Raw genomic sequence first — 25,619 nt, forward strand, 5'->3', positions numbered from 1 at the left:
TTTTTCCTGCTTGCGTCCAGCTGAGAAGGTCTGCTGTCGTTACTAAAGCAGCCTCTAGAGGCAAATCAATGGTGCCTCGTGTTTGTTTTTACACGTGAGACAGAGAGCGCTATACTAAATTCATAATTTGTAATTTATTAATAAACATTTATATGTATTTAATTTTAATATATGCATTTATTACTGTTTTTTTTTTTTATTTTATTTAAATTTTTTATTTTAGTAAAGTTCACTTCTATTTTAAATGGATCAGTTTCTTAATCGACTACGAAATCCAACCTTGTTATCGGTAAAAATGCAATCGGTTGATCTCTAGTTGTGTGTATACACGTACAACAGTAGTGAATTGAATGGCTGAAGCGTTTTAAAAAAGAGGTTGCGGCAGTGGGACTCATGCCGAGAAGGCCAGGAATGTGGCTTCGTGAAAAAATTGGAGCCGATGCAAAAGCCATAAGATTTGCTTGAGTAAGGAGATTGATTGTGTGTGATGAGGTAAACCATTGAGGATGTTCTGATGAGCCACCGTGTCTAACTACAGTATATCTTAGATAACTTTTGAACTGCTATCCAGTCAGGTATTTTCACTCCATTTCCAGTGCAGGAACAAATGCGAATCCGAAATATGAGGTCAGAGAGAGACTCGGAGCTTGGAATGATGTCATTTCCAAGCTGTAAAGTAGGATAAACATGATGCACAACAAGGGAATTTGTCTGTGTACAAAGGTCTGAAGTAAATTCTTGCATATGTGCTGTATAACTCATTTAAAGCTAAGATGAACTGCGCCACCTGCTGAACTCGGTAAGGAAATTAATAGGAAGTTCTACTTTTTAGTCAGAGGCCGGAAATAAAAGCACATTAAACACAAGCTTACATCTATTTGTTATTTATTAGTAGTACATTGTAAATTCCACACAACCTTTTTTTTTTTCCCCCAAGCGATTTTATTTGTGATTCTAACCCTGAGTGCGCTGATCTGAACTTAGGGCCAGGGCTGGTCTGAAATACTGGACCGACATCAGATTTGACATGCTTGATGGGGGTGTTTATAAACCTCCAGCTGTTGCAGCTTGACCTATGAGACTTTGCATTGCTTGGTGTCAGAGGTTGGGGGGGGTTTGTGGGTTGTCCCAGACAAGAAATATCAACTCTTAAGTAATTTTGAGTGAGGATTAAAAATAAAATCAAAAAATGCTCTTTTGCTGTATGTGCATGAATTCTGTTTTGCCACCAGTGCGTCATTTTAGAGCATGGCTTTACAGCAGCCTACTGATCAATTCTCATTTCTAATACATGTCTGTAGACTGTACATATATAATTAATGCTCAACATTGTATTGGGATGCATGTAAGGAATAACTTGACAGCTCATGTTGTTATACCCATCTGTTGTTCTGCAAATATTAGAGCAAATGTTAATGATTAATTTAATTGGTTCAATACTGTATAGTCTGAATTAATGTTCCTGCTCTTATTTATCTTCTCACTCTGCAAACATTCCCTGATATTTAGGAAAGGAAGACCCTACGTTAAGAACCTGGGGGGTATAAACATTTGAACAGGATGATGTGTCAATTATCTTTTATTTATTATTTTTTTACTTTTTTTTTTGCTCAATAGCTGCTTCATACGATCATAAGATATTTACGTTTACTAAAAGGCAACATTTTAACAATTACTATTGATTATCCTGTTTAAAGGTTTTCTCCGGCTCTTAATGTATCATGTTGCCCTCTTGAGAATTGATGAATGTTTTCTGATGCAAACGTTAATTTAGTTGTCCTGTGTGTGAAAAGATGGATCTCGAAATCAGACACTGTTGAAAAGGGGTCAAAAATGCAGATGCTGGATGTGCCGACTCATGAAATAACTCACGAAATATATAAATATTAATTGATTATTCAGGTACCAACACAATATTAGTATTCAAGTGTGTGTAATGGAACTGGTTTATATGTGTAAATGTAGTTATTGTGTTTTTTGAGCTACATGTAAACATGTGCTGTGTGAAATAATGGATTCAGGCCAGTGCTAAATTAAAGAAAATGCAATAATTGTTTTATTAAAAAAAGGTTATTGTGTTCTGCAAAGCACATGCACACTTATGACCTCATCTGAATTTGATCGATACCGCTAGGTCGAATCGTACTTGCCGATAACCGATTAATCGACCGATAGTTTTTTAAATGAATACTCGTTTAAAAGTATTATATAACACCATGTAAAATAGTGCATATGAATATATTCATTGATAAATATAATGATTATATATTTATGAATAATAAATATGGGGCTGTAGCTATCAATTATTTTTAGTAATTGAGTATTCTACGATTATTCCAGTGATTAATCGAATACTTGGAAAAGAAGTTCTTTCTCTTTAATAAAGAGCAATACGAAATGTACAAGAGGAAAAATAAGTCTACTAGAATGAACAAGTAATTAGTTTTCTTTTTTGCCTAAAATTTTATTTTTATTGCTGAAATTTCATACAAGAATATCGGTGAAAAAGAAACATACAAATGTATAAATAAAAACAAAAAGATAAATAAAAATATGTAAAATGTCTCGCGTGTTAAAACAAGCACTATGTGGCTTCAGTGATTCATCTCTCGAAGGTCGTTCTTGTAATGACAGTGGACCAGAACCCGGAAAAACTATCGGTGTGGTTCCAGCAATCATCTTATCAGTGTCGAAGAAGAATCGGTCGACTTCTAGCTGTTATATAAAAATAATGCACAACTTCTGACCATTCAATAATTCAGCCACACCATTTTATACAGCTATTTAAGAAGTATTCAGTGATCCAAAGAAAAGCCCTATATTCCGTTGGGTGTCTCTGGTTGAATAATAATATTGTCACACATCTTCTATACCATCCTTTTAAATAAACACAGGACACAGACATTCATGTGTGATCCTTCCCCATTGGTTGAGGGCAAATTTTCCCTACACTTGAACTAGGAGACCTGAGCTCTGACCACAACTCTATTGATCACCTTTTAGATAAATTGCAACACTGATTGCTGGATCACATGGTTCCACGGACAAGTGTAAAATACACTGAGCACAAAAAAGTTTTTTTTTGTTTTCTTCAGGATTGTATCTCAAATCACGTTTGACATGAAGGTCGTTTGAATAGAAATGTATAACTTATGAACATATGAACTAATATACACCCAAACACTCTTTCATGGTAAAAATGCATTCTTTTTTTTCTCTCTCTCTCTCTCTCTCTCTCTCTCTCTCTCTCTCTCTCTCTCTCTCTCTCTCTCTCTCTCTCCAGGAAAAAAGATCTCGCGACGACCAAAAAGGACCGAGTGACTCATTGTTTGACTATATGCGAGAATATCGTAGCGCAGTCTCTGAGGTAGGAGGGAAGTCCACTTCATCCATTTAATTTGACTTTTCATGAGTCATCCGAAGAGTCAAAAATAAAATGATGTTCATGAGTGTTCACGAGCGAATAATCTTTAACACATATTTGAGTTCATCACTGAAAATGCTGCGCACCCTCGGGAGAATCGAACTGAGAGTGTTAGTCGTGTGATTGATGCTCCAAGAAAAAGCACCCCATCAGTCACCTGATGGGAAAATGATTATTCTTAGGATATTAATATTTGAATGGTTGATTTATTCTGGGTCTGAGATGAACACGGATCAAAATGCCACGCTGGTTAAAGGGCAGCTCAGCAGACATTAATATCCTCGGTATGATGACGGACGGCCAGGTGCTGCGTGAAGATTCAGAAGGGGACCAATTTACAACAAACTAAGCAGCTCTGGACTGTGCTTTGTGCTTACTAAGATGTCTTAAGGGGGAACTTTTTTTTTGAGGGCTGTCAATCCTTATTGTTTTAGTAGACAATGTACACTACAGGGCTCCAGACTGCGACTAAAATGGTCTGCGACCAAAAATAATAACTTGCAAGTGATATTTTTGCCGAGATCTCCACCTGCGACCATATAAATGTACACGTTATGACCAAATAATCTGCATGTTATGACTTTTAATGTGCGTGTTCTGTGAGGAATTCGACAAGCGCATTATTTGGTGATGTAATAAACTGAGACGCATGAATTAAAGCGCCAAAATAACTGGACAGTTGAAGCAAAACTCACCTTTTAGCATCAGAAAAAACACATCGAAACTAAAAATATCAGACTTTTTCCAACAGTCTTTGTCTCCGTCTTAACACCTGTTAGTAAAGAGCAGGCTGCAGTTGTGCCAGCGTCAGAGAGAGGCAGGACAACAAAGACACCATCTTTCTGTGTCAGTCATTGAAAACTTAAATAAAAGCACCACACGACATTTAAAAAACCTCTTGGATTTAAGAGTTTTTGTGGCTGAGGTACGATCACGAGACGCTGAAATTGTTCTGTGACTTCTGCTCCAAAGGGGCCGGAGAAATTGCAGGGGAAACTGATTTTATTACCGGAACAGATCATTTAAAAAAGAGACAGTAAGAAAACACGGCGATAGTCAACAGCATAAAAATGCTCGTGATCACATAATGGCGAAAAGCGCTAAACAGGAAACACTGTTGCCATTCAGTGTCGCGTGCATGCGGACTCCGAAAGAGAATGGAAAGAGCTGAAAATAAAATTCAACACCGCATATATGATCGCTTCAGTTCCCAGGCCATGCTGTAAAGAGATGGCAGATGTACACATGACAGGGTGACATTTTTTGAAGTTCTTCCCTGTGTGGTACTTAAAAATATTATTTGGCGCCAGTTGTTTTTGTCATAGGAGCCAAGGGCTCCTTAATTTATTTTTTTATGTCTCGAGCCCTGCACTGTGGTGACTAGAGATATCACCTGTCAAATCACATTTTATTTGTCACATACACATTCATACAGAGTGCGACATGTAGTGAAATGCTTGAAAACTTGTACATCGGGAAAAATGCGATGTAGGATAAACTTCATATACACAATATATTGCCAAAAGTATTCGATCCCCTGACCAAAGTGTTACCACAAAGCTGGAGGCGCTCAGTTGTGATTGTACTGTCTTTAGATGCGCTATAATAAAATTTTGCATTCACTTGAACCTGGAAACCCAAACCTGTTCCAGCATGGCAATGGCCTGTGCACAAAGTGAGCTCCTTGAAGATCTGGTTTACATGCTATTGAGGTGTAAGATCTTGAGCGGCCTGAAATGGAGCTCTGATCTCATCCCTACTGAACACTTTTGGGATGAATTGGAACTCTGACTGCACCCTAGGCATCCTCACCTACATCAGTCTCAGTGCCGTTCATAATACCCTTGTGGTTGATGAACACAAATATCCATAAGAACACAACAAAATTTAGTGGAACATCTTCCTAGAATAGTGGAGGCAATTATAAGAGCTAATTGGGGCTAAATGTGAAGTGCAATGCTCAAAAATCACATACTATACTTATGACCAGGTGACACAATACTGATGGCAATATAGTGCGTGTCACCCACCCACCCATCCACACACACACACACACACACACACACACACACACCCCCTGAGCAAGATAAAGTAGTTAATAAAGAAAGAGGCTTCAGCTTGTAAAGTAGTTGGGATCAGAGTGCAGGTCAGCCATGGTACAGTTCCCCCTGGATCAGAGAGGGTTAATGACTTTTCTCAAGGGCCAAACAGTGGCAGCTTGGCGATCGGTAACCCAGAGCTTTAACCACTGAGCACTGGCCCGTCCCATGTATACATATCACATATTCCCATTATAAAGCAGATAAATGAATAAAAATGAACGAATAAATCAATAATTTTGTGACTGTTGTGTTTCGGCAAGGCAGTCGTTTAATTCTGTTCATTTAAAGCTTTAAATGGAGATTTTATGGAATAAATGTACTACTTTGTAAATACCCAGTTCCATTCCTGTATATAAATCTGATTCTGATGCTCACTCACTCACTCACTCACTCACTCACTCACTCACACTCCTGTTCATTCACCAGGACATCCCCAGAGTTTCAGAAACTTCTGGGAATAGCCATGGAAATGTTTCTGCTGTGCAGCGATGACAAGGAGTCGGATGTCAGGATGGTTGCAGACGAGTGCCTGAACAAAATCATTAAAGTGAGTTCTTCCATGTTTCTGCAGTAATCCCTGGGATCCCTTTTTTTCTTTGGGAAAGATGTCGAAGAAATTATTGGATGATAATTATTAGAAAAATCGTTTCTGCTGAAATAAAGCGAAATGAAACAGTCCTATTTCTCTGCTTTCTCTCAATAGGCATTGATGGATTCCAACTTGCCTCGATTGCAACTCGAGCTTTATAAAGAGATTAAAAAGGTACAGCAAATGCATTTATTTATTTTTCATTGTTATTCCTTTTCCTGAGAAATGTACGCATGCAACATCTTCGTAATAAGGTTTGTCCATACGATAAAGTTTGACTGCCTGTCAAATGAGAATTTTCTAATGCTTTGTGGTTTGCGTTTTGTGGCTCAGCACAGTCATTTCCAGGGAGAACTAAAACAGCTGAAAATGCAGAACCCAAGCCAAAAAAAAAAAAAAAAGCTTTGCATTGTAAATTCTATGTTAACTTTAGCACGGATTAATTATTGTTGGTACATTTAAAAGTTACAAAGTGCACCTTTAAGTAAATAGTGTACTGTTTTATTTTTCAGAACGGTGCCTCTCGGAGCCTGCGGGCGGCGCTGTGGCGGTTTGCCGAGCTCGCCCATCTCGTGCGTCCGCAGAAATGCAGGTACGGTTAGGAGGTCGCACACTTGTTTTAAGCACCCGTGTTAAATTGCCCAGTTTTTTATTAATTTATTTTTATTGAAATTGTTTTGATTCGGGCCAAATACTGTCTGTAATTGCATTAGTTAGCGTGTAAAAGCAGTATTAGAAAGTGAATCAAGTAGTGAACGATCATTCATTAGGAATGAGTTTGTAAGCAGATTTTTAAAACATGGAAGAGTGTATCAGTACATAACTGCAGATTTTTGCTCACGTGCCTCAGGCCGTATCTCGTGAACCTGCTGCCCTGCCTAGGAATGAGTTTGTAAGCAGATTTTTAAAACATGTAAGAATGTATCAGTACATAACTGCAGATTTTTGCTCACATGCCTCAGGCCGTATCTCGTGAACCTGCTGCCCTGCCTGACACGCATAACTAAGCGGCAGGAGGAGACGGTGCAGGAGACCGTGGCCTCCTCCATCCCCAAAATCATGGCAGCCCTCGGGAACTTTGCCAATGACACCGAGATCAAGGTACAGTAAGAAAATCCTAAATGAAAAACGATTAAAAAAAAGATTTATATGGCTGCATCTGTTAAACATTTTACAGTTTCACTTTGTATTGTGAATGAAACATTTACAATTTGCAGGTTTGTCTGGAAACCTTACAGCTCAAAGTGTGGTGGGGGGGCTGTGTATTGAAAAATATTTGTTTTCATACTATGGCTCTATTCGGTATTATAAATGTAAGGTTTTTAAAAATATACATATATTTGTTGTTAAACAAAGGCTACACTAATCCAGATACATTTGAAAATGGAATTTTCAAATCGATCCATTTAGAAGAGCGTTTTGTTTTCTTCTCTAAAAAGCTCAGCGTTAAGGCCAAAACTGAAAATTATGCGTTTTCAAACAAAAAGTGTTTTTATGATCTATCTATCTATCTATCTATCTATCTATCTATCTATCTATCTATCTATCTATCTATCTATCTATCTATCTATCTATCTATCTATCTATCTATCTATCTATCTATCTATCTATCTATCTATCTATCTATGCACATTTCTGTTTGACTTTTTATAAAAAAAAATATATATATTAATATAAAAGAGGTGAAATTTAAACTTTTAAAGGACCGACATCCTTTCCGAAAAAAAATTATTAATCATCAAACATTTGTTTTACTGATGCACCAAGTCTCAAATCATCACCAAAATCCACCATGACGCACACATCCGGCAATTAAAACTGTCCGTTCGGAAACAAAGCAAAAATTCCATTTGGTGTCCTGGTGATTTACGTAATTTCAAACACAATAATTGCTTTAAAACATTTACATGAATATTTTGTCGTTAAGTTTGGTTTCACTAATAATAAACATAAATTTGCATAAAGCATCAATATTTGTCCATGTTGATGTGAGTATTAAAAACTTGAAAAGTATTACTTTAAGGTACATTTAGAAAAGATAAAAATGTGCAAATAAGTTGCGATTTAATATTTTTATCGATTTTATTAAGTTCGAATTAAAAATCATTGTTTCTGATGTTAAATTTGGTCTGCAAAAGTATTGAATTTTGAAATTATGTATTGTGTAGGAACCCTGAGCTCAGGAATCAGGACGTTTCGTGTATAGTATTATACAGCATTACATTGTGTTTTCATTCACTCACTCATTCACTTATTCTTAAATGCTTTCATTTTTTCCCTCCCCTATTATCCCGAGCAAGATGTTTTCTTTGCGATTCTGCAGTCCCACAATGGAGCCTCTGATTAATTGCTGAAATGATCACCAGCCCTTCCAGCCTCCACTGAAGTGTGTATAATAGACATGTGACCTTGCTTAAGTCACGTGACTGTAATACAGGGGGATCAGCTGGGGATCTAACATGTTTTCCTTCTTCAGTGTTGTTAGAGGCTTGCCTGCTCAGATGCTGGTCATAAGCGCATGAGGGCTGACATCATGTTCTAAATGTGGAGAGTGACTCATTCAGATTGGCTTCAATTATCCACGATCTCTTTCTCTCTCTCCTTCCTCTCTCCTCCCACTGACTCTCACTTGCTCGATGTTACTCATTCACCCTTTTTCCCTTGGGTTTTGCCTCTGCAGTGAATCAGTTTTATTTTTAACATTTTTTTGCTCTTAATGCTGCTTTTTTTTTTTTTTTTTTTAAAGAGATGTTTGGTTAAAATTGTAACACTGAAAATATGGGTGGAGTCTCTGCATTTCAGCTATGAAACACAAATAGTGTAAAAAAAAAAAAAATAATAAAGAATGGATAAAAAGTATTGGCACCCTGCAAAATGAACACAAAGCACCTGCACATATATTTGACTTTTTAAAGATTATTTCCATTTATATGTACAACACATTTTGGCAGATGCCGTTTTCCAGGGTGACTTGGAGCTATCTCAGTTATACAGCTGAGCAATTGAGGGTCTTGCTCAGCAGGGACAGCTTGGTGGTGCTGGAATTTGAACCCATGAACTTCTGATCAGAGATTCTGCTGAGCTTCTAAATTATCTCAATGTAATTGGTCATTTATAATGTTTTTACACGTTGTGTGTGTGTGTGTGTGTGTGTGTGTGTATATATATATATATATATATATATATATATATATATATATATATATATATATATATATATATATATATATGTATGTATGTATGTATATGTGTGTAAATATATGTAAATGTCCCGGAGGATTGGCCCATTCCTCCATGCAGATCTCCTCTAGAGCAGTGATGTTTTGGGGCTGTCGCTGGGCAACACGGATTTTCAACTCCCTCCCAAGATTTTCTATGGGGTTGAGCTCTGGAGACTGGCTAGGCCACTCCAGGACCTTGAAATGCTTCTTACGAAGCCCCTCCTTCGTTACCCAGCCACGTTTTATCTTCAATGCCCTTGCTGATGGAAGGAGGTTTTCACTCAAAATCTCACGATACATGGCCCTATTCATTCTGTAGTGTGTTACTTATGGTAGCCTGTGTTATTTTGGTCCCAGCTCTCTGCAGGTCATTCACTAGGTCCCCCCTGTGTAGTTCTGGGATTTTTGCTCACCGTTCTTGTGATCATTTTCACCCCACGGCGTGAAATTTTGCGTGGAGCCCCCTGATCGAGGGAGATTATCAGTGGTCTTGTATGTCTTCTATTTTCTAATAATTGCTCCCACAGTTGATTTCTTCACACCAAGCTACTTACCTTTTGCAGATTCAGTCTTCCCAGCCTGGTGCAGGTCTACAATTTTGTTTCTGGTGTCCTTTGACACCAGAGTTACAGGTCTGTGAGAGACAGAAATCTTGTTTTTTTTTGTAGGTGACCAAATACTTATTTTCCACCATAATTTGCAAATGAAGTCTTTAAAAATCAAACAATGTGATTTTCTGGATTTTTTTTTTCTCATTTTGTCTTTCATAGTTAAAGTGTACCTATGATGAAAATTACATTCCTCTCTTATCTTTTTAAGTGGGAGAACTTGCACAACTTGCTGACTAAATACTTTCTTGCCCCACTGTATATATGTGTATGTGTGTGTGTGTTTTTGAACAGCCATGTGTGTGTTTTGTAGGTGCTTCTGAAAGCCTTTGTTGCAAATCTGAAGTCGAGCTCTCCTACTATTCGGCGCACAGCAGCCAGTTCAGCTGTGTGTGTGTGTCAGCACTCACGCAGAACCAACTACTTCTACACATGGCTCCTTAACGTTCTGCTAGGTATGACACACACACACTACTGCATCACCCATATATGAGTCTCGGCGCTTTCATTTTCTGCTTTCTCTTTCTTTGACCAGTTTTCGCCACGTCTCTGGTTTCTGTTCTCTCCTAGGACTGGTGGTGCCGGTGGATGAGGAACACTCGAGCCACCTGATTCTGGGTGTGTTATTAACCCTGCGCTACCTGATGCCCCTTCTGCAGCAGCAAGACGCAAGCACCAGTCTGAAAGGCAGCTTCGGTGTGATGCGGAAAGAAGTGGACGTGTCCCCAACACCCGAGCAGCTCACCCAGGTGCAGTGGTGTAGCATTGTACAAGGTGTCTGGTGTTTGTTTGCTAATGTTTTAAATAGTTTATCGAATTGCTTTTTTGTGGCATTTGTCTCCAAACAGGTGTACGAGCTGACGCTACACTACACACAGCACCGCGATCATAACGTGGTAACTGCGTCCCTGGAGCTCCTGCAACAGCTGTTTCGCACTCCATCTCCTGAGCTCTTGAACACACTTATTATTCCTGGCAAAATCACACACACCCGCGTCTTCAGAGAGGAGATGGAGAGCCGGGCACGCAGCGGGAGCATCGTTGAGCTCATTGGTACATTGTTGTTGTTGTTTTTCGGTCTGCTTTTGTCATATTGTCTTTGAATTGGGTTTTTTTTTTTTTTTTTTTTTTAACATTGAGGGCTTTCAGTTATGAAATATTGCACGGCTTTATGTCTTTTTTGTGAATTAGCTTAAGATACCTGATAAATATCATTTTATAAATGAAAGCCTTAAAGCACCAATTTAAACAAGTAATCACAGTTTATATTAGGATTTTGCCTAGACTTGTTTAATTCACCTTTGACTCCACCTGGACTGAACAAGTAAGCAACACAAGATCATAGGTCATATACAGTGGTGTAAAAAAAAAAGTGTTTGCCTCCTTCCTGATTTCTTAATTTTTTGCATGTTTGTCACACTTTAATGTTTTAGATCATCAAATTAATTTAAATATTAGTAAAAGACAACACATGTGAACACAACATGCAGTTTTTAAATCCAAAACTACATTTTTTTCAAACACTTTTCCACACCACTGTAGTGTCTGGAAAATTTACGTCTTTTACCGTTTTTGAAAAGACACATGCACGTTCCTTTTTGTTTATATACAACAAACTACACTGTGTGAAACAAAGATTTACTTTGACCAACCAATTATATAGATGTACAGATGCTTAACAATATTTTCATTGAAAAGCCTCTTTTAGCATGAATAACAGCTTTACACACTCTCAGCATCCGGAAAGTTCTTTCCTCTAAAAACAACTGAAATACATTTCCATGCTCCTTATAAACTTTGTCGATGTCTGATGACTGCTCTATAAATAGCGCTTACAGAGCTCGGACGCCAGGCTATTGTATTGTTGTATGGTGAAATTTAAATGAGATGCAGTCCAGACGGAATTGCATGGCTTCAAATTCCCTCTAGTCCAGTCACTGTCCAATCCTCATGTGTTTCTAATGTTTGATCTAGTTTGTTGCATAGAAACAAAAAAGACATGCAAATAAATCCACTCGTCCTTTTACATCGCAATTGAAAGGCCTCCATCCTGAAGCCTTTCTGAAATCTTTAATGTTACATCTTTGTCTGATAGTTACAAAGCACTAATACTGGAGACTCCTTTTTTTTTTTTTTTATAAATGATCACACAAAATACCAGTATTCTTTATACGAGTTGTTACTAGGAAAACAATAATGCATTAGAATGAACCCATTCGAGGAAACACTATTGACCGTTATCATTATAGACACTTAATCAAAACCTCTGACCAATCAGATTGAAGAATTCAGAATATGTCACATCCCACAAAGTGAGATTCTTGGGTGAGATCTGTTTAACACCAATCTCCTAACATCTCTAACAGTGTGTAATTTGCATGCAACTTTTGACTTGGTATTCCTATTGTTCCACTTTTTGTCCTTCGGGAAAACTTGTATCATTCTATGAAAAATAATCCCTCATCTGATTTTCAGACCTCTCATTCTGCCTTGTCTCTTGACCTAATCTCTAACCATCTAAACTCAATTTCCCTTGGTTTCCGGGGCTTTTTTTTGCCGCTTTCGCTACTTCCTGCATGCGTGCAGCTGGTGGATCAACTTCCAGTCCGCTCGTCCTCAGGAAGCAGAAAGGTGACGTCCTGTTTGCCTTTTTTTTTTTACTTTTTTTTTCACCTGTTCTTTAATTTCCATCACTTTTTTACAAGAATCCAACAGAAATAGAGCTTATTCATAAATAAACTTATTAGTTATTGACAAACAATTATGCCAATTTGTAATGTTTCAAATAATTTTCTTTGTAAAAGGGGCAGGTGGCAGCTTAGTGGTTAAGTAATTGGATTTTGGATCCAAAGATCGTTCAAAATCCCAAACACACCAAGCTGCCACTCCTGGGCCCCTGAGCAAGGCCCTTAACCCCATAGCTGCTCAGTTGTAGGAAAAGATCAATGTAAGTCATTCAGGACAAGGGCCTTAAATGTAATATCTATGACCGTGTATACGATCGGGTCATTTAACTTATATGCTGCAACTGTTTCAGGTAAACTCTTGTCAGGGGAAGAGGAGGGTCTGGAGGATGACCCTGAGAAGGCAGAGGTCACAGCAGGCTCCTTTACAGGTAGGACCTAAAACTCCATTCAACATAGGGGTAACGTGCTTATTTGTTTTTCAGTCAACGCCCATTCTGAAATGTTTGTCCTTTAATACCATGTGATTTTTCCATCATCAATAACTGTTACATTGATATGCTAATAATATGCTAATTGTGTTTAGAATAACTGCTGCAATTAAAAATGAACGTATTCCACCCAATTAAAAAGGGTTTTCAAGTAAAACCGGGACTTTAGAGTTTCTAAAATAAAAGAACAAATTTCAATGAGCGGAAACTGCATTTATTTTTTGACATCCTCCCCTGCTACATTTATACTCTTGTCCCAGCATTTAACTAACTCCCAGAAAGATTGGGCATAGAAAGATTGGTCAGTACACCCGAGCCATCGTAGGACAGCCTGCTTTCCTTCGTCACCAGGGAACCACCGCGACCGGGATCACTGACTGCCATCTTCTCAATGTTTACACCATTCAAATGTCTTACTGAGCGTCTCATCACCGCACTGTGCTCGAAGTCCTCTGTAGATATCCCAAGGTTTATGCCTTCGTTCACGAGACACGCTGCCACGCTGTTCCATTCGCGCACTAATTGATCTAATCAATGGTCTGTGGACCGGCCCGCGACTTGTACACCACCTATCAGTAAAAGGACTATCGGCACTACCCACTTAACACTGCGTGTAGTACTGCAACGCTATCACCTATTTTTATACCTGTACAATTAAAAGTCCCTGTTTGGCTTGAATGCAGATCAAAGATTTGAGAATTCAATAGCGCAGTTTTATTAAATAACAAATGAATTAATTTATTTCATTCTTAATTATTTCAATAAATGAATTGATTCACTTATTTAATATATTTAATATTTTTGTGAACTTTTCGACTTTATTCATTCATTTTGATTATGTAAAGCAATAAAATCTGGTATACACCTACAGCCTCGGTGGGAGGAGAAAGCTCGGGCGATGCCGCCTCCTCATCAGGCGTGTCGTCCCTCGGCCAGGCCGACATCATCACCGAGCAGCCACGCTCCTCCCAGCATGCCCTGCAGCCCGGCGACTCTGTAGACCTGAGCGCATCCTCAGAACAAGGGGGCGGACCCGATACCCCTGACGAGGAAGACGAAGATATGCTGAGTCGCAGCTCGAGCAGTGCGGTCAAGGCCGTGGGCGCCACCACAGACTTGCACTCCGAGACCAATCCTCCTTCGACAGGGGCAGGGTCGTCGTCGCCTCCGAGCGACAGCTCCCAGACCACCACGGAGGGTCCGGATTCGGCCGTGACGCCCTCGGACTGCACCGAGCTCGTAAGATACACTTCCTTCCACTCCGACAGCGAGGCCTCTTCATCCTACACAGCCTCCTCCTCCACCACCTCTTCCATATCTTCTACTTCTTCCTCCTCTTCTGCCGTCTCCTTCGCTAGCAGTAGTGACAAGGTCAGCAGGTGGCAGAACGAGGGTTATGCTTTAATCTTCCCCATTCTCCTTTCCGCGCTCATCTGCATTGTTTTTGAGCGCTTTCTTCCTCATGCACGCACGTATATTACATTCCAGCAAGTGCATTTTTTATTCTTTTTGATCCGAGGAACGGTGATTATCTACACTTTTTATTTCAGACCTTCAGTAAACAGCATGATGAGGTGATCATGGGTATTTTGGAGCATGCTTGTGTATTTTTGAGATCCAATTTGTCCGTTTTTGACTAGTCACCTTCCTACGACTATTTTTTTCCCCCCCTAAAAAACTGTGGCTCTGTTGATTTTGTGCACAATTTTTGTGCTGAACAGTTTCATAGTCCATTATTGCTTTGGTCTTTTATAGCAGGTTGTGATCTGAAATATCTCTATTTCCTTATTTATGTAGGAAAAGATAATGCATGTATTTTTGTTTCTTTTTATGCTTGTATTTGTGGCCATGTTTGCTTTTGAATCTTGCGTTTCAGTTCTTCATGCTATTTTTGGGTTTGTTGTGTGTGTGTGTGTGTGTGTGTGTGTGTGTGTGTGTGTGTGTGTGTGTGTGTGTGTGTGTGTGTGTGTGTGTGTGTGTGTGTGTAGGTGTTGGATGGCAGTGAGAGTCAGTACTCAGGGATGCAGATTGGAACTCTGCAGGATGAGGAAGAGGAGGGAGTGGCTGCTGCACCTGATGAAGCTGCGGAGTCTTTTGCTCACTCTGTGCTGGGTACAAAACACACACCCATGCTACATGCACATTCTGGCAGTAAACCAGTAATCGGCCACATTGTAGAATTTATGAACCTTATTCATACAGCCTGTTAGCACCTTTCTACAGTAGAGGTCGACCGACAGTGGATTTTACAAATTGCCAGGTTTGATATTAGATAAAAACAAACATAACACACCATGTAAAAATAGTCCTGAACTTTAATAATAAAATAAAGTACTGAAACATGAAATTGTGCTTTATTAATTAATAAATATAATATGTTTAATAATAAATTTAAATATAGTATAGCGCTCTTCGTGCAGCGCGCTGTCTCGTGTAAAACCATGCAGTATCGGCGATTCGCCTCTAGAGGCTGCTCTTATAATGACAGCGGACCGGAAGACGGAAAAACTATCAGTATGGATTTATGCCAATAGTTCCAGCCATCAGCTATCGGTGACGATTAATCTGCGAAACTGATTAATTGGTCGAATTCTATTATACAGCATTCTAACAATTATTTTAATGCAGTTTTTATGTGGCAAAATTTTTGCCAGTTGCCTTCAGTCATCTCTTAGAAACCTTAATTTTTTTTTTTATCTGTATATATCATCTAATCTGATGTGATATTCTTTGCCAAAAAATGTAATTATTTGTTTATTTAAAAAAAAAAAATTTGCCAGCACTGAGCAAACCCCACCTACTGGAGGGTAAAGGCCACAACAGGCAAGCTTCTGATAGCAGCGTGGATCGCTTTTTACCAAAGGAAGAGGTTCTGGAGCCAGTGGACCTCGACAACAAGGTTAAAACTCACACCAAGTGCAGTGTTAGATTATAAATAAAAGTATGTGTCGTGTTCATAAATACTTTGTGTTTTCCATTCTCCATTATCTCCATATTCCCAAACAGACTTTTTGTTTCATGCATGTCTTGTTTAACATGAATTTTATTGGTGGTATAAAACAGTTCAGTAAACATTTGTCATCGGTTATTTTTCTATTCTCCAGGAATTTTTTGGAACTCTGCTTTCCTTTAGTTTGTCCTTTATTAAAATTTTGGACATCTGTTTTAGACTGCTACGTTTTCATTTTTTTTTTAAAACGCATTTGACATTTGCACATTTATCTGTTTCTCATAGTTATCAAGGGTTAAAGGGGACATCGGACACTACACCGACCCGGCGGAGGCGCCGCTGGTGCACTGTGTGCGGCTGCTGTCTGCTTCCTTTCTGCTCACCGGCCAACGAAACGGTAATAACTACGCTAAAATTATAAATAAAATATTTAGTCTCTCGGGTTATGACGCTTTATTATGCGTTTTGCAGGGCTGGTTCCTGACAAGGAGGTCCGTGTGAGCGTAAAGGCTTTAGCCGTCAGTTGCGTAGGCGCAGCAGCAGCTCTTCTCCCTGAAACGTTTTTTAACAGACTCTACCTGGGGCCAGTGGATGGACAGCAGGCGGATGGTAAGACACCGGAATATGTTTGGACCAGTATTATATACAGTATTCAGCTCAATTCAGTTTTATATTTATATCACTTTTAAAACAATGGACATGTCTCAAAGCAGAGGTTATAAAGTATGCATTTCTACTTTTGTGCCTCTGATTATATCACTTATAAGTCCTCCCTATGACAAAAAAAATGTCCTGAGATGGTATGAAGAAACCTTGAGAGGAACGGGACTTTAAAAGGAACCCATCTTTATTTGGGTGGCACCGAATGTCTATTCGTTATAGTTGTATCATTGGTGGGGTGTGTAGTTCAGTAAAATTTCGGTTCGTGCAAATTGCGGTCCTCGGCCATTGTAGTAGTGTTTATATTACAGTCCAAATCCATCCTCAAAGCCCTTGTGTTGCTCAGTAAGTTCATGGATCTTTAAACTGTTCGTGTGAAACCATCTTTAGCACACAGTGCTCTCTAATTGAAGAGAACTTAATCTAGTGGCAAAACATGTTGAGGAATCAGGTGGATACGAGAAGAAGAAAGGGTCAGGAGCAGTGATCAGCTCAGGAGCAGTGACAGAATAGGAGGGTAGAAGGATGAGAGGAGAGAGAGAGAGAGAGAGAGAGAGAGAGAGAGAGAGAGAGATATGAATTATTAAGTATCCTTATTGTTGCATTAACCTTAGACTCTACACTGTGATCAGGGTGTAAGTAAGGACTTGGTTAAGCCAGATGGTAACACATACACAAGGAATCTCTAGGATAAGAGACGACCCGCCACAACATCATCAACAAATCTGAGTGAACGAGTAGGAATAGGGGTACGACAGCATCCAAATATCCCAGTTCACCGAAACACACTATGTCCATGATCCTTTACCTCAGAAAAACCTACTGACTGAAGGTTTGGCTAAATAAATATGCTTATTTAAAATGGACTTATTGGAAATTGTTTTTTTCTGAGTCCGCCGCTGCTCAACATGCAGAATCGACGAAAAACATTTGATGCCGTCCGACTAAAGACGACGGTGTGGGCAAAAAAATAATAGCTTGGTGTGTCCCGGGATTTAAGTTCTTATCAGTTATTTTAATCTAGCTTTATATATTTCCTTGGTTAAATATGATACTACATTTGGACAGAATAAGAATAACTTTTTGAAACTTTTTTAAATTGTGAGCGAGTCTTCAGAGAACAAAACATGGTAACAAGTGCACTTATTGGAGAGATTTGTGTTGTAGAAGAAATAAATGTATAATTGAAGTAATTTTCTGTATCTTGTCTTATTTAATTAACTATTAGATTTTATGAGATGAAGGGGAGAAAAAGAAAATCGGAAAAACATTTCGACAAAAAAAAAAAACGGCACCATATATTGGCCATTAATTGCCACGATTTCTAAATATCTGCATCGGCCAGAGAAAATCTCGTATCGTTCGACCTCTAATGCTTATTGTTATATATTGCAACTATTTTTGGTTGTAACTTAGTGCTTTGTTGAACTGGTAAAGGCGTTGGACTGATCGGAAAGTCGTGAGTTCAAATCCCAGTAACACCAAGCTGCCACTGCAAGGACCTTCAGTCTCAGTTGCTTAAGTATATAAATTCGATAATCAACCAAAGAATTACCGATTAATCAGCACAGATAGTTTGCTGGGACTATCGGCAAAAATCCCTACCGACTGTTTTTCCAGCTTACGGCTCACTGCCATTATGACAGCAGTGGTCGACCTCTAATTGTAATCTGGATAAATGCGTCTGCCAAACGTGTGGCATAAATGTAAATGAAGTCTAAAACATGATGAATGCGAATACATAATTTTTTGCATGATATTGTCAAAATCTGTATTCAAACAGTATAGACTTCACCAATACTTCATAATGTTGATTGCTGCATTGTTAAATTGCTGTGCAATTTTGAACCCACAATACAAATTAGCCTACAAATTTTTTTATCTTTTGTCTGCCAGCGGAATGTGGCTCCAAAATGCTAAGCTAAATTTGCTCCTATTATGGTGACAAACTCCAAGATGTTCTGGGGTCTTTGTTTAACAGAGCAGCAGTACATCAGTGACATCCTGCAGTACATTGAGCACGGGGACCCTCAGATTAGGGGAGCTACAGCTATACTGTGTGGAGCTTTGATTCAAGCCATCCTGCTCAAGACTCGCTTCAGCACGGACTCGTGGCTTGCACGCCTCCACAGCACCACTGGTAAGAATTGCAGAGAAACCATGTGATAAGTAGGAGAAGGATAAATATAGACAAGAGAATTTGCTGTTCATTAGGGGAATTGTACAGGTGAGAGGGGAAATTCCAGCCTGAATGTTTCAACTGATTTCATTTCAGAACCTAATTTCTGTATTTTTGTGTTGGTATTTTCTGCATTTCTCACAAGTAATTTCAATCCTTCCTTACTGTCTCAGGAAACAAAGTGTCTTTGGAAGATATTGTACCCTTACTACAGCGCAGTCTGAAGGACGAGTCCTCAGTGACGTGTAAGATGGCCTGTTCGGCTGTGAGGGTAAGAACCTGTACTGTACATGCCATGGCAATGCAGTCGACCAGCTCGTCGATATGAAACGCAAAAAACAAAATAATTCTCAAATGCGTGTATGGTTGTGTGTTTCTCGTTTCAGCACTGTATCATGTCTTTATGCAGCAGCAATTATAGCGAGCTGGGTTTGCAGCTCTTAATTAATCTCCTGACCCTGAGGGATTGTTCTTATTGGCTGGTCCGTAATGAGCTGCTGGAAACCCTGGCAGAAGTGGACTTTCGGTAAGATGAATTGGAAGTTTAGGTTGCTTTCTTTGTCGTCACTACTAGCAAAAAAAATCACTATTCAAAAAAAAAAAAATCACTGCTAGAGCGGCCTCTAGAGGTGAATCACTGACTCTATGTGCAGTTTTTTTTTTTTTTTTTTTACGCGCGAGACTGCGTGCTGCACGGAGATAGCTTTATTTCAAATTTTATTCAAATATTTCATTTAGCACGTTTTCATGTTTACGTAATAAAATAACAGTACTATTTTACATGAAATGTTTTTTTATTTATTTTTTTTGCTTTTTATCCAGAATCCATTTTTTTTTAAATATCGTTTATCGGCAAGTACAATTCAACTTAGCCATTTGTAAAATCCACTATAAGTCGACCTCTATTCAGTACATTGTTAAAGCAGTGCTAAGGACTAACATGCTACACCTGATTGCAGGTTAGTGTGCTTTCTTGAGAGGAAAACGGAGAAGTTGCACAGAGGAGAGCATCATTACACTGGCGTAAGGCTACACACAACTCACTCTCACTGCTAATCGTACATTTTGATCCATCCTGCCCAATTATATAAAGAAGTCTGTTTAATGCAGCATTGGTCAATCTTATGCTGTAGTGTCACTGTTCATTCCTTTGGTATACCAATGGTATAATTTTTATTTATTTATTTTTTTAAATCCTCCAGAACATGAGTCCCCAATCAGCGGGCCGTGGTAGCTTAGTGGTTAACGCATAGGACTTAAGGCACTTGAATAAGGCATTAGCCGTTCAATCCTAAGGTCGCACCAAGCTGCTTCTCTTGCATATAGGTACTATTGCTCAGTTTAAAATGGTGTTATTGCACAGTTAAACAGTAATAACAGTGTGTATTATGGTGACCGGTTCACTGGGAGCAGCTCTGATTTTACAGTCCATTAGCAGCAGAGAGAAAAGACCTTCGGTATTGCAGACACTTCAGATGTAATGGTCTGTCACTGAAGGAGCTGCTCAGAGACTAAATGGTTTTTATTCAGTGGGCGAGAGTTGTTCTTCAGCGAAGATGATAGTTTCCTGTACAGTGTCCAAGTTTTTCAATTTGTCCATTAAGTAATTTCCCACTGATTCTGCATTGTAAATATTTCTATGCATAATTAAATGATTAATAAAATCATATTATTTAATATGTATCATCGTAATATAATATGCACGTTTATTTCTTGCCCTGTGACCTTGTGGAAATGGGAAAATTATTTAGAGTGAATCTGGTCCGTGATGTAAAAAAAAGAACTGAACTGCTGCTCTAGAGTTCAGTGCAATCATATGAAATATACAATTTGTTTTGTTTTTATTTGAAATAACTGTTTCAAATTTGTTTTCCGTGTCCGTTCTATTTCTGCCAGTTGTTGCGTCTGCAGGACAGAGTAATTAAGGACGTAGTGCTTTATCTTCTTGGTGACGACGATCCACGTGTTAGACATGTTGCGGCTTCTATTGTTACCAGGTAAACAGCTATAAGCCTCTGTCTACACGTATGGGGGAATAAAGAGACAGGGACAGGCCAGTGACTAGTCATATGTTCATTTACAGCACTTTGCAATTGTGAGCAATAGAAAAACCTAACAAATCCAAAAACGAGGGATTTCTCCTGACCCTAGTCTGTAAATAGTCTTTAATTTCCAAAACTAGTTTGGCAATAGTGTTTATTTACAACAGTCTCTGTACACCGTGAACATCCTGTATATTTTTTTTTTACTTGACAGTTTATTAAATAAACATTGTGTGTGTCTGCCCCTTTTAAGGCTAGTGTCTAGGTTATTCTACGATTGTGACCAGGCTCAGGCAGATCCAGTGGTGGCCATTGCACGTGATCAGAGCAGTGTTTACTTGCAGCTTCTAATGCATGAGACCCAGCCTCCGTCTCAGTTTACTGTCAGCACCATCACACGGTAAAAATAAAACACTATTAATGTTATTACGTGACATCATGTGAAATATTTGTGACAAATTCAACATGTGCGCTTTTTAATAGGACATATCGAGGATACAGTCTGTCGCCGGGCGTGTCTGACGTTACAATGGAGAACAACCTTTCTCGAGTCATCACTGCCATCTCCCATGCATTTACTTCTTCCACCTCTAGAGCCCTGACTGTAAGTTTGAGAAGGCTGACAGCATTAATACTTTTTCAGATATGCATAAAACCATAGATTTGTATACTTACTGCTTTCTGTTCTCTGTTTGTTCCAGTTCGGCTGCTGTGAGGCATTATGTCTGCTCTCCTTCACTTTCCCAGTGTGTACCTGGAGCACAGGGTGGCACTGTGGCTTTGTCAGCTCTCCGGTTTTCCATTACGGCCGAACCAGCCTAAACCGCGGCCAAGCACGCTCCTACAGGTGAGCGCAGAGTGTGTACTGTAAGATACACGTTCACAGTGTAAGATGTAGAACTCATAAGTTGTGTGCTTAACGGGAAAAAAGTTATATGTTACATAAGTAAAATAAGTATTGCATATAATATATAATAAGTCCCGTAATTTCCGGACTATTAAGCGCACCCAAATATAAGCCGCACCCACTGAATTTGCAAAGATTTTTATTTTGAACATAAATAAGCCGCACCTGTCTATAAGCCTACACTGAAACTAATGAACTTTACACAGGGTTTAATAAAAGACAGTGTCTGTTACACGGCTTGTATCTAAACAGTAGCCTACCAAGAAAGTCATTGTTCACTGTCTTCCTCCTTCCTTTCACAACAATTTCTCTCGAGAGTTTATCTTTTGGCATTGTCCTGCGTTTAAAAATCACCATCGGTGAAGCTTTTCTCCCGATGCCGTGCAGCTCAGAACACAGGTGAAGTGTGTTTGTTCATGCCCGGTTGTTTTCAGCGTGACGAATGATTCGCATTTTCTGTTGACAGTCCGAATGAGCGGCAGGTCAAACGGCAGAGGAACATCATCCATATTTATGATGTGGTGCGGCCTGATTTAGTGGTAGTGCATCTGATTTAATATAAAGAGTTTCATTGGTTCACCTGAACCCGCTCGGCAATTTCATTGGTCTAATGTTATGGGGCTCAGTTTTTTGGCATGAAGCTTGTGAAACCGGGGAAAATCCATATATTAGCCGCTTCGTTGTTTAAGCTGCGGGGTTTAAAGCGTGGGGAAAAAGTAGCGGCTTATAGTCTGGAAAATACGGTAATAGAAAAATATGGGCTTAGTGGGAGCAAGTAATGTACATTATATATTATTTTATATAAGTATAATAAGTAATGTACATTATATATTATTTTATATAAGTATAATAAGTAATGTACATTATATATTATTTTATATAAGTATAATAAGTAATGTACATTTATATTACTAATATATAGATATGGGCTTAGTGGAAGCAAATAATATGCATTATACATTATATAAGTATAACAAGTAAAAATAATACAATATTACTTATTACACTTGGTACTTCCTAGCTAACATTTCAACATGTCTATTGTGTTGCAGTACCTGCTAGAGAGACAAACCAATGCTGAAAGTCTAGGAAACTGCACCTATTTCAAACTAATATATCTTGTTAACAGTTGGAAAGGTTTGAGCTTTCAATAATATCTTGTGCTCTCTTTCTAGTCTATCTCAGAGTCAGAGTGGCAGCAGTGAAGACAGCCGCAGGTCACTGATTGTAGGAGTGGCCAGCATGGTACTGTCCCTGCTCTCCTCCGCCTGGTTCCCACTGGACCTCTCTGCCCATCAGGATGCCTTGATTCTGGCTGGAAACCTGCTTGCTGGTGCGCACCTGCCTCTCCGTAACAGTTTTGGTTTGGCCGTAAATGGCAGCACAAAAATACTGCACAAGTGCTTGTAGCACATTTAGACATTTTTAGCAATGCATCTGATTGGATATGTTGAACACCATTAGAATAAGTGAGAGAGAGAACAGTGTGATCAAAGAACAGTGAGAAAGTCAGAGTCTTATATTATACTATAAGAGGAACAATTTTAAGTTTAATAATAATAATAAAATGGACTTAAATTGCAAGGCGGAGACTAAACTAATTTGCAGTCTGCCACTTAATACGTTGCTCACGGACCTCAGATTTTAAATATGTTCCGTACGTAAAAAGGATTGCATTGTGCAACCGAAAGCCCTGTACCCTGGAAAATCCCAGTACGAATGCGTGTACCATTAACCCCCTAGTTATTAGATAAAAGGAGCCGAAATGTAACAAAAGTGCTATTAAATTTATAATTTGTTCTTGTGGGCTTAATATCTGTGCCTTTCTTTCATTCTGAAACTCAAGCTGCTGCACCAAAGTGCATGAAAAGCCCATGGGGTGGTGAGGAAGAGTCCGGCTCGGCTCCCTCCAAACAGGAAGAGGCGTGGCCTGCCCTGAGCGACCGGTCCCTTGTTGCTATGGCAGAACAGTTGTTTTCACACCTGCTAAAGGTCCTTAACATCTGTGCACATGTGCTAGAGGACACTTCCCCAGGCCCTGCTGTGAAGGTAATGCTGTATTTAAATGGTTCCTAGCACACACTGCAGTTGTTGCTTTGTATAGACTTTAGGTCTGTATTTGTTACAATGTATTAGCATGTTATAAATTGCTGTATGATAGTGTTTAAAAATCAAGTAAACCTTTTCACTTTTATAATTTTTTTAAAACCCAGGCCACATTGCCATCACTGGCCAATACTCCGTCCCTGAGCCCAATCAGGCGAAAGGGCAAAGAGAAGGACACAACTGAACCCAGCAACACTCCCATGAGCCCAAAGAAAGGAGGAGACTCCAATGCAGGTAAGATGAGATGACGCTTGACATGTTCTTCTCCTTTCTAAACAAGTTATTGTGTCGGTTCCATTGCATTTTCTTTGCCGGGCTATTTTGTTAATAGTTAAAAGAAAGCCTTAACAAAAAAGGGACCTGCTGTCTCCATTCACTATGAAGCTTGATTTAATTGGTAATGATCAACAGCTTGAGGAAAGAGGGCTTGGAGACTATCTGTGACTGAAAGGAGTTGCCCAACCGTGAATTTTGTGTACCGTTCCAACCCTAATAGGAAGGATCAATCATATGCAGTTATGTTGTAGTGTTCTGGAATATGTTGACATTCTAAAAACTTTAGGTTACTTACGTTACCCCGGTTCTCTGATAACATTCGTTCGGTATCTCACTATGGGAATCGCCTCGGGCGTGACCAATCCTGGAAGCATCAATCACACCACGTCTGTCGGCTGACAGACCAATCACGACAGTGATGCGGGAGTCCCGCCTCCCTATATACAGTGCCTTGCGAAAGTATTCGGCCCCCTTGAACTTTGCGACCTTTTGCCACATTTCAGGCTTCAAACATAAAGATATAAAACTGTAATTTTTTGTGAAGAATCAACAACAAGTGGGACACAATCATGAAGTGGAACGAAATTTATTGGATATCTCAAACTTTTTTAACAAATAAAAAACTGAAAAATTGGGCGTGCAAAATTATTCAGCCTCCTTAAGTTAATACTTTGTAGCGCCACCTTTGGCTGCGATAACAGCTGTAAGTCGCATGGGGTAAGTCTCTATCAGTTTTGCACATCGAGAGACTGAAATCTTTGCCCATTCCTCCTTGCAAAACAGCTCGAGCTCAGTGAGGTTGGATGGAGAGCATTTGTGAACAGCAGTTTTCAGTTCTTTCCACAGATTCTCGATTGGATTCAGGTCTGGACTTTGACTTGGCCATTCTATCACCTGGATATGTTTATTTGTGAACCATTCCATTGTAGATTTTGCTTTATGTTTTGGATCATTGTCTTGTTGGAAGACAAATCTCCGTCCCAGTTTCAGGTCTTTTGCAGACTCCATCAGGTTTTCTTCCAGAATGGTCCTGTATTTGGCTCCATCCATCTTCCCATCAATTCTAACCATCTTCCCTGTCCCTGCTGAAGAAAAGCAGGTCCAAACCATGATGTTGCCACCACAATGTTTGACAGTGGGGACGGTGTGTTCAGGCTGATGAGCTGTGTTGCTTTTACGCCAAACATAATGTTTTGCATTGTTGCCAAAAAGTTTGATTTTGGTTTCATCTGACCAGAGCACCTTCTTCCACATGTTTGGTGTGTCTCCCAGGTGGCTTGTGGCAAACTTTAAACAAAACTTTTTATGGATATCTTTAAGTAATGGCTTTCTTCTTGCCACTCTTCCATAAAGGCCAGATTTGTGCAGTATACGACTGAT

General features: G+C 39.2%; 1 protein-coding gene across 7 annotated transcripts in view; it reads left to right on the top strand.

The window, feature by feature from the left end:
- htt (huntingtin) overlaps window positions 1–25,619 on the top strand; it is a 65,004-nt gene that overhangs the window by 2,227 nt on the left and 37,158 nt on the right. For 2 of the 7 annotated variants that reach the window (XM_083538566.1, XM_083538567.1), the window contains exons 2-27: window positions 3,284–3,367; window positions 5,953–6,073; window positions 6,230–6,289; window positions 6,628–6,707; window positions 7,078–7,216; window positions 10,258–10,399; window positions 10,515–10,693; window positions 10,793–10,997; window positions 12,531–12,575; window positions 12,982–13,059; window positions 13,991–14,490; window positions 15,108–15,231; window positions 15,900–16,018; window positions 16,355–16,466; window positions 16,541–16,678; window positions 18,711–18,869; window positions 19,082–19,179; window positions 19,295–19,434; window positions 19,868–19,931; window positions 20,805–20,905; window positions 21,204–21,350; window positions 21,434–21,554; window positions 21,652–21,797; window positions 23,033–23,190; window positions 23,704–23,906; window positions 24,071–24,197. In XM_083538566.1, the coding sequence (XP_083394692.1) occupies window positions 3,284–3,367; window positions 5,953–6,073; window positions 6,230–6,289; window positions 6,628–6,707; window positions 7,078–7,216; window positions 10,258–10,399; window positions 10,515–10,693; window positions 10,793–10,997; window positions 12,531–12,575; window positions 12,982–13,059; window positions 13,991–14,490; window positions 15,108–15,231; window positions 15,900–16,018; window positions 16,355–16,466; window positions 16,541–16,678; window positions 18,711–18,869; window positions 19,082–19,179; window positions 19,295–19,434; window positions 19,868–19,931; window positions 20,805–20,905; window positions 21,204–21,350; window positions 21,434–21,554; window positions 21,652–21,797; window positions 23,033–23,190; window positions 23,704–23,906; window positions 24,071–24,197 (3,590 nt within the window). The remainder of the gene's footprint in view (window positions 1–3,283; window positions 3,368–5,952; window positions 6,074–6,229; window positions 6,290–6,627; window positions 6,708–7,077; window positions 7,217–10,257; window positions 10,400–10,514; window positions 10,694–10,792; window positions 10,998–12,530; window positions 12,576–12,981; window positions 13,060–13,990; window positions 14,491–15,107; window positions 15,232–15,899; window positions 16,019–16,354; window positions 16,467–16,540; window positions 16,679–18,710; window positions 18,870–19,081; window positions 19,180–19,294; window positions 19,435–19,867; window positions 19,932–20,804; window positions 20,906–21,203; window positions 21,351–21,433; window positions 21,555–21,651; window positions 21,798–23,032; window positions 23,191–23,703; window positions 23,907–24,070; window positions 24,198–25,619) is intronic. The other 5 variants (XM_083538569.1, XM_083538570.1, XM_083538571.1 and 2 more) reach the window with 3 other exon arrangements.

Source organism: Silurus aristotelis (assembly GCF_946808225.1).
Source record: "Silurus aristotelis genome assembly, chromosome: 4".
Taxonomy (NCBI): Eukaryota; Metazoa; Chordata; class Actinopteri; order Siluriformes; family Siluridae; genus Silurus; species Silurus aristotelis.